This window comes from Buceros rhinoceros, unplaced genomic scaffold (genome assembly GCF_000710305.1).
Source record: "Buceros rhinoceros silvestris isolate BGI_N320 unplaced genomic scaffold, ASM71030v1 scaffold1701, whole genome shotgun sequence".
In the NCBI taxonomy this organism is placed as follows: Eukaryota; Metazoa; Chordata; class Aves; order Bucerotiformes; family Bucerotidae; genus Buceros; species Buceros rhinoceros.
In genome coordinates, this window is record NW_010392315.1 from 87,328 (window position 1) to 96,962 (window position 9,635).

Consider the following 9,635-nt stretch of genomic DNA (forward strand, 5'->3'; position numbering starts at 1 on the left):
CAGGAATGACTTCATCTGCAGCTGACTGCTGTCTTTAGCCTCTCAGCAAAAGGAAGCTCTAATATAGGCCTGTACCACTTACAAGCTTCATGATTTGCTGCCAATTTGTAGAAACCAAAGTAAACTTCTGGCAGGACTCCTACATACCATAGTAGTTAAAGAAACTATTGTCCCACCCTGATTTTGACTACAAGCCTTCAAAGATTAGTCTAATGTTTCTTTCCACCCTCCTAGTCTCTTAACTAATTGAAGATTTAAAGTAAAACTTTGAAAATGTAATTTCGGAAAATGCCACTCTGGTTATCTACAGCTGCTTCACAAACCCCAGTTAATTCTTTTCTCATTTCTTTTTCCTCACAAATAAGCCTCAGAAACAGAAAGCCTTCACTACTAACTAAAAGTGAAAAGCTAGCAAACAGACCCAGTACCCTGATGTTTCACAGCAGCGTGCAAAGCTTCCCAGAGATACCTGCTTATTTTTACAGCAATTCTTTTTATTCTTTATCATTCCATATCCTAAGAGTCAGTTTTAAAATGAAGCAGACTAAACTAGATCTTTTCACGAAACAATGCCACATTTGTACATCTCGCCTTTTCTGGAAGACAAATGTCACTATATACAATGTCGTCCAGTTGCTACAGCCGAAAGCAGGAATCAAACAGATTGAGATTGTGCATTACAACGTCTTTGCAAAGCATGGCTTTCAAAATGTTCCCTGCTTGTAGTTATCTCAACTTCCAGGCACAAATTGAGTATCTAGTGCCAAATGACCAGGTATGCTAGATAATTAGAATTCCTGTCCCAATTTCTGAACATATTTTACAAACATAAAAATACAGACAAGTGGTGCTTTTCAGTATCTATGTAGTCATTCAATCCTTTTTGAGTCCAGTGGGAACTAGGGGAAGAAGTGTGGCAGTCTTGTAAGTTGGAGGTTCTTAAGTGCTGCTTACCAGGCTCAGTGTATCACGTATCTGCTAAGCAGAGATGAGGCTGCCAAATAACCTTACACTGAAAGCGTGCTTCATATATCCTCTGTGTCCAAAAGCTGACTCTACAATAACATTGTGCCTCCTGTTAACACTGAAGAAGCACAGTACAGCACAGTACCTGCCCTCCCACCACCACATTTCACTGCAGGACCTTGGTGGTTGAGCTGTGAGAGTATTCACCAGGGAGGCAGGATAGGAAATTCAAATCCCCAAGCCCTAGGAGAGAAATTAATTGGTCCAGATTTATATCCCATATAAAATCCTAACTAGCAACAAAACAGAAAGCAGCCAACCTCCTCCAGACATGCTGTGTAAGAATTGATTTCAGTACCCAGACAAAGAAAAAGATTCAGCTGTGATTCACAGCTGGAGATATGTGGCTCCTCAGAGCACCACAGAGGGTGAATCCCTGAAAGTGCACCTAAACTGAGTGTACCCCCACCACGCCCCAACTCCACGGACAGGAGCATCTTTGCAGAGATGAGACAGGATGCATCCCCGGCTCATGTGGGGATAGGAGGTGGTAGACAGTGGGAAAGAGGGACATGCTGTGATGCTAAATGGCAGTTCAGCTGAGGAGAACTTCATGAGGGCCAGGCTGACTGTCGTTCTTTTCTCAAAACTCCTTGTAGGCCACTGCTGGCAACTGCCTGGACATCACACCCAGTTTTGTAGACAACAGTTAGAGGTAACTGGGGCATTATCATACAGTCACCTTAGTTCACTGGCATTGCCAGTGGGAGGTTCAGGCCATGCACCATTTTCCCTCTTCATGCCTGCCTCGCTCTTCTCTGACCCCAGGCTGAGCTGAATAAGCTACCTGACTGACCTGGCTGAAAATGCAATTTATTATTGCTCTTGTTGGCAGAGTAGTTTTCATCATGATTCACTCCGGAAGGCTGCACAAAGGGTGGGGAATGAAGAAAAATCAAATATGGGGTAAGGGGTGGAGGCGATCATCCTTTTGTGGTGATCATCTGGCTGCAGCTCTTCCAACACTGCATAGGGCTATAACACAGTCACCTAATTCAAAGCTGGGGCTGATGCTAAAGTGGTCAGTCACACAAATTAGGTGCTGCAGTGTGCTGAGTGGCAATGCCTACATACTCTGGCTTGTAAACAATTTATGTTGCTATGTTCGTATCCATTTTGGGTAACTAGCATGTTTATAAACCTCACTTGTAGTCCTGAGACCTCTCATAAAGATTTATTAGCACGTTTGCTGACTCCAACCATTTTAAACCAGTGACAAGACAACTTGAAAACTGAGATAATGGCACAGATTCTTCAACTGTAAGAAAAATAGAAGGCTTTGGAAAGAGTAAGTATTGATAGACTTTTATTCATTCTTCTGTTTCAAAGAACGTGTGTCTTGAGGGTATCTCCTAACAACTCCAGTGCAGTATTAGCATTTTCTATATGAGCATCTAGCTCTGAAATCCTCAGCTTGTCACTAAACTGAGGCAATGCAGCAACTGCGTCTATTTACCATTTCTTCCACATCAGTGTTTAAACTTCACTTTTAACTAAACTTTTTTAAGCTTAAACTAGCCTGTTTGTGCAGAATGTTCATATATTTCAAAATAAAGGGTTGTACTGAATTTATTTTTTTTATTCTCTCCCAGTACTGTTGCTTTAGGAGATTTCTAATGAAGAAGAGGCAGGTAAGATTCAGTAAACTGAGCTTCTGTATGAAAATAGGATGAGAAAGAGATGCCTAACAGGGAAAAGGGAAAGAAACAGATCTTGCATGTACTTGTTTCTAGACAAAAAATATTTGGCAGCATGTAAACAATATCAAATAAGAACAACTGAATGAGAGAACATACACCAAGATTGTTGTCCCAAATAAATAAACTATTACTGTTATTCAAATTAACACCAATATAATACGTTCCTGTGTTAACAGTATTTGTAGTCATCACAACTAAGATGTGAGTAGGTGTGTATTACACTCATTTATATAGCTTCTAAGAGCTAAATCCTTACACACTTCTCATCTGGGTCTACCAGGCAGGATCAAACTGACTGACCAAACAAGTACTTGGCAGAATTTACCTCAGTTTTCACAGTTATTTCACCCTATGGCTGAAACCAGCTATGACAGCTCCTTGAGATTCACTGTTAAGATGGGTGGATCTATAGGTAACAGGCAGCTATGCATAACAAGGCCCTGTTCTTAAGCCTGTCCGTACATGGTTTCATGCTGTTATGAAGAAGGTGTTGATCAGGAGAGGACTTTCTCCTCAAAGTGTGACCCAAGGTTTCTCCAATTGGTTTCTCCACTCAAACCAATGTTAACTTTTGCTGCTGACTCCCAGCTCACACCTGCTGCATTCTTCTGGAGAAAGCTTGTGGGATTGTAGGGAGAAGACAACACAAACCCCAAAGCATTTCAGTTGTGTAAGGAACAGTCTCACCTCTTATAGTCTCTCTTCTGCAGCAAACAATACTAAATGCTTTCCACAATAAAAACCAAATAAACAAACAAACAAATCAACCAACCTTAGGAAAACAAAACACAGTCAGCACGTCAACAACTAGTAGGATTCTCCTTCCTCTAATTCACATAATTCCACAGAAAGTTATTTCTTTCTGCCAAGTATATAGTTAAAAAAAAGTTACCAACAAATAACTGCCCTCACATACCTAAGTGGGCAGAGATGTGGCCTGCTTCCTGAGGTGAAGTGACCCTCCCAGTGTCCCCCTTAGCCTTCACCCCAGCACATCCAAAGAGCAGAGTTGGAATGACAACTACAAGAAAGCAGTGGTCTGAAGGAGAAAAAACGTCATTCGTGGAGGTATATCCAATCAGTCACGTGACATACATATTGTGATCTAGCAGAATTGCCACTTCGAGGTTTATAAGGTTTCTATGAAGCCTCCACGTGTAAAACCTTCATCACTTCAAAAGACATTATTACAAAAAAACCCCTTCTTTAACTTGTGTATTTCTTCAACACACAAAGCCTATAAAATTCAAGAGAGTCAGAAAGCCGAGACATTTGCCACACATGATAACCTCCCAACAATTCAGTGAGATGATGTCTGAGAAAAATGAGTCACCCTTTATATTTTGCATCCCAAACAAATTGAAAATGGTTCATTTCACATGCCCAGACCTCTCCAACTAATTTTTATGTGTTTTTTGATGGCTCCAGATTCTTTAAAAGAGTAACTGCCATGCAGTGTGCTTGGAAGAGACATAAATAGGTATTCCACAAAGATTTGAATGCAAATCATGCTGCTTTATAAGGAATCAAGTTTCCTGCACTTTCATAGAAGAACTGGTACTTTCTACTTGTCAAACAAGATTGAAAATGTCATGAATGTCACAGTGTCTTACTTGTTCTCATTGCTGGCATCATATCGAGGCATAGGGTCAAAATCATTTCCATTGACATCAAAACTGGCCTGTGAATCCTGTAGCCGACAGGAGAAAGAAAACCAGTTTTTCATTAATTAGCCATTGACTCATGTGGTTGAATACATTCTTCAGCAGGTTCCTGCAAGACAGTAACCGGGTTAACTAATGTTCCTGTGCATTTATAATGACTGCATGTTTTAGAAAAGTATTATATATTTAATGATAATGGAATTTACATATTTTATTTCTGGAAAAGGGAGAAGGATAACACGTTTAAAAGAGCATAGTTGCAGTGTCAGAGAGGAAATAGAAAGCGGTATTTCATTTAACCAGAATTTAACATTTCTTCCAAGAGACTTCTGGAAGTTGAGTTCATTCTCAAAATTGAGATTTTGCTAAATGTTTCAAATTTCAAGAAATTACCTGCATAATAATGATTGATATTTCAGTCATAGTTTCAAGGAATAAGAATAATATCATTTTCTTAAGAATATTGTTATAAAAATACAGTTTGAAATGCAATATAAACTGCATTTCCATTTCCCTGGGAGTGTAACTGTCTCAAATATTTGCAAGATATTTCCATATTTTTGTTCCATATTTTACATTTACCAGGATTCTTACAGCTGAAAAGAGTTTATATAGAGAGTTATATAGCTGCTCATTTGCATGGTTCCCATTAGTCAGTGTGGTAGCATGTGGTGTGTTGACATGGCAAGCAGATCTTTTTTTACTCTTCTTTGTTCAAAACCAGTTACCACATCCACCTCATATATTCCTGTTCGCACCCACACCAGCAATATTCTGATAAATAGAAGGCATTTGGCATAAACAAGAAATGTGTACCACTTTGGGGGAATTCCTTGTTGGCATGAGGACAGGGAGACAGGAGGCAGTAAGGGAATAAATAACTGCTTTAAATTCAGTGGAAGGACAGTACTGGGATGAGGTGACGCACAATACAACCCGTGGCATGCATTGACAAGGTAAAATTGTATTTGGTTTGTATAAATAACTAAAGAGTTTAAAATGAAAAATGCAGCTGCATTAGGATGAAGCATACATTGACAAATAGGCCAACTGCCTGTTACTTGTGTTTGTGCAGTCCCCCATGTTTTTTAAAGCTGAGTTCCACATGCAACATGGGGAAGGATATGGATGTAAGCTTGGCTAATTTAAAATATACAGCTTTAAACTGTGGACACAATTGTAGCTTTTGGTGGGTCGTTAAAGATGTTTTTGTCACCTACATCTCTTCAATGCTGTATTAAGATGACACCTTTGCTTGAAAAAAGCCAGTGTTCAGAGCTCTTTTACAATACCTGTGTCTGCAATGAAACTGACAATGTATGCATGCCTTGCGCTTGCCTTGCCTTGGTCATCTTCACCAGTTCGGCTCAACCAAATATGTTTGTTTTCTAAACTCATGTGAATGTACACCTTGCACACCTTACTGCAGAGAAATTATAAGGTCCTCAAGATCATGTGCTTTCAGATATGGCTATGCCCAACGCACAGGACTATTCACTCCAGCAAAGCATGGTCTTGGTGCTCTGAATAGCTTCAAACTCTGACACTAACGCATGAAGTCACCCAGTAAAGACGGAGCTTCTCCTCATGTTACACAACCCCCTCAAGGAACATTACATCTGTTGTTTGCATGTGATGAACCACAAGCAAACTGAACCCCCCTGAGGCAGTATGAGACATAGGACACAGAAAACAAAGGACACAGCTCTACTACAAATTCTGAGAGGACTCATTGGAGTTAAGAGAAAGACTCCAAGATATTCTACACTTGTTTTTAACTGAGTGAGTCATAACAAGTCATGTCCTTTTCCTTTTAGTATTATTTCTAGCAGTAAGATCAAAGGTTTTAAAGATAAATACATGGAAGGATATGTCTAAATTTAATTACATTTTATGTCTAAAATTACAAAGCTACTGCCTTGCGAACTAAATGTATTGGCCAAAAATTTACTTCAGCTGCACACTTCAATCAAAAGCCAGTGCATTCCATTTTTAAGTTCTGAAAGTGTAAGGATATTAAGTAAAATAATTACAGAAAAGAGAAAAGGCATTCAATGATTTGTGCCAGTCCTTCAGAAATTCAAGACTCTGCTACAAGAGGCATCCAGATATTAAAAACATTTAGATGGACCATAGACTTAACTAAAACAACTCAGATTACCAAAAAGCTGCCCTCCTTCTTCTTGTTGGTGTTACATTTGAAGAAACCCTTGTATACTTCTTCCCGCTTCCCTCCTCCCTCCCTCCATCTTTCCATTTGGGTGACAAAGTAGCAAACCTGAACTCCTGTGGACACTCACATAATTTTGCATCAAGTCTGGATGGTTTCTTTCGATGCCGTCATCCAGGATGGTGACCACAACATTCTTTCCAGTGTAACCTCTTTTCCAAGCACCTACTATATTCATATCTGATTGGCAGTGGTGGGTGTTATCACTGCAGTGCTGGGGAGAGAAAAGGCGATAAAGACATTGGATGTTGCAGATTAGTGAGCAGCGTGGGGTTGAGATATCCTACTTACATTAACATTAGCATTTAAACCATCACATGTGGATATTGATTTGAATAACAACTACACAAGATAACACCTTCATTTAGACAGAAAATGATTTAAAAATAAATGGCAAATTAAATGAAAATTGCTAGTTCTGCTTATTTATCTTTCTGATTACTCTTCATGCTAAGTAATAGAAAAGAGAAGCTTCCAGATGTATTGGATCACTAGAAGCCATGTATAAAACAAAGCAACTATTCCTGGCTGTTAAGCACACTCATTTGAAATGTACATTTGAATTATTCAAATTTTTTCAGAAAAGCAAACCATATGTGGATAAAAGTAGACAAATGCTGTACATAAATGGTCATGGAAAAGAAACCCCTTGCTTTTTGGAGCTTATTTGCTGTACAATTTCTTGACAGAATGTCTGGAAAGGAATCCAGATTCATTTCTATCTACAAAAGAAGGCTTTTGGTAGGTTTTGTGCAGTATCAGCAGGAGATGAGCAGCAGTTAAGAACCTGTAACCAAAACAACACTCTGAAAAACTTGCAACTTAGGGTGTCTAATGAATTGTAGATTGATCGAGAGCAGCCTGGGGTGCAACTTTCAGAGCAACCAAGTCCAGTGTGATGGAGAAAGGACATTTAGGATGCATTAAAAATGAGTGCCTCTCTCTTGACGTGAAAGCACTTAGCTCATGGGAAGAAATCTTTCTTGCATAGCAATGAGACACGTCCCTCGCATATTCTTATGACTCATTAGTGACTGACCCACATGCAAAGCTCTTCTCTTCAGAGTGAGTTCAACGAGCCCCTCATTAGCACTTCAGAGGTGTTGCAGGGAAGGTGAAAAGCAAAGGGTGGGAGGAAACATAAAGAAATTAAAAAGAAACTTGTACCATAACAACAGTGGCCACACCTGTATGCTCCACTTCCCTCCTGGCCCCATTACCTCATGTCCTCAATTTAGGTTCCTGTTTTGGCACTCTAAAATTTGTAAGGGAATACATTCATAGGGATGCACTCTGCCTTGACTTTGTCCATCTTTCTACTCCTGAATGTAAGCTCACTGAAGAACTGTTACCTGTACTGGGTGCAAACTGACATCAGATGGCTATTAAAGGGTAATTTTTCTCCTTTTCTGTGCTGTCATCCACAAACCAGAGGATTTAACAGTGATTATCTGCTATTACTAAATTAGGATTACATTACTAGGCACTGTATATGTGCACATACTAGAAAGTCTCTCTCATGGTCTTCCCATTGCATCTGCAAATACCTGTATCTATCACTGTCTATCTACCTGCACACAAAGGAGCTTGAAGGGCTTCAGAGACCAGTTCCAAGCAATGTATAGGGCAAGCTTAATGCTTTTGTTCTGTATATTGTACGGAAATGCCTATGCTGTTGGCTTTAGGAAATTAATGACAGTCAAAACTTGCCATTTGTACACAGAGTGTCATGGTTGTACACATGAAGCTTCCTAATCTATGAACAAGGGGCTTGAAAATGTGTACTGTTTCTAGGTGCCCTTGCATTTTTCAAAAGTGTTACTGAAGTGTCAGAGAATACTTGCAAACGCTGCTAATACCATTCACATTTTGCTGATACGAAGACAAGGAGACAATAAGGTGGAAGCACCAGCCTCCAGCCACAGAGTAAACCTGAGAAGGAGGTGCAACAGGCAATCAGGATTTCTGGCTCTGACCTCCAGTCAAATTTGCCGGACCATTACACTGACCTTTTTTACCCTTCTCTGAAACGCCACCCTTTGACTGCTTTGCTGACTGTCTTGTCCTCTTCTTAGGGGATGAGCTGGTTGTTTTGCTTCCATGCCAGTCAAACTACTCAGGCTGAGCAAGCATACGGGTTTTTAATCCCCATTCCCTTGTAAGCTCTTTCCAACAGAAAATCACTGCTTTCTTACTTAATAATAGTGGCACAGTCCATTGCCCTCACTTACTTTACCTGAACTGCTTCTGTGGAGGTGGCTGAAGCGGGCTAATTCATCAGCTGCTTTGCTTCATGCACGTAGACAAACATGAGACAAAAGACATCTCTTGCTTTACCATGTGATCTGATGATTCTCTCAAGAGATGTGCCAGGTCAAACCGATACTCAAATCATCTTGCTTTGCTCCAAGACTGAGCAGAAAGCTGGTTTAAACAAAGTCTTTCCACCTAAAATAAAGTCCAGGGGCAAAGCAGGCATAACTGGATGCCCACTATGAATCAAAGCATATGTAACATATGGATACAAAATGCAATGGCAGCAGAGAAGCATCCAAGCAGAAGTAGTTGAACAGCAGATGAAGGGTTCAGTTCTTATGGTCACAATATATAACTTATTCTCAAATCCTACTAAAAATAGCATCTTGTTTTCATTTCACCTCTGTTCCTTACTCTTCTTCCTTCTCTCAATTCTTTATATATGCTCTTCTCTTCCTAGCTTTGTTCTTCTCTTCCAATGCTGTCTTACCAGATAAATTCCAGGGGGTTTTTTTTGGTTCAACATCTGATCTCAGATTCCTGTATTTAACCACAAACTATACCTTCCTCCATATAACTGTTTGATTTTCTTCAGATTAATCAAATTATCCTTTTCTCTCAAAGGAATCAGATTTGGTTTTTATCAGGAACACTGTAAACCCTGGAGACGCAATTACTCTTCAAATACTGTGTAATATGGTAGAGATAATGCTGTTCCACAGCACCTAAGATGCCGTCTATTATTTAGTTTCACTTGCA

At 39.7% G+C, this 9,635-nt stretch overlaps 1 protein-coding gene across 1 annotated transcript in view; it reads right to left on the reverse strand.

Annotated features, from left to right (window-relative positions):
- The window catches only part of LOC104500709 (proprotein convertase subtilisin/kexin type 5-like), a 138,905-nt gene that overhangs the window by 80,041 nt on the left and 49,229 nt on the right, over positions 1-9,635 (reverse strand). Inside the window, exons 4-5 of the mRNA XM_010144404.1 lie at positions 6,691-6,834; positions 4,340-4,416 (exon numbers count right to left, since the gene is read on the reverse strand). Of these exons, the coding sequence (XP_010142706.1) occupies positions 4,340-4,416; positions 6,691-6,834 (221 nt within the window). The remainder of the gene's footprint in view (positions 1-4,339; positions 4,417-6,690; positions 6,835-9,635) is intronic.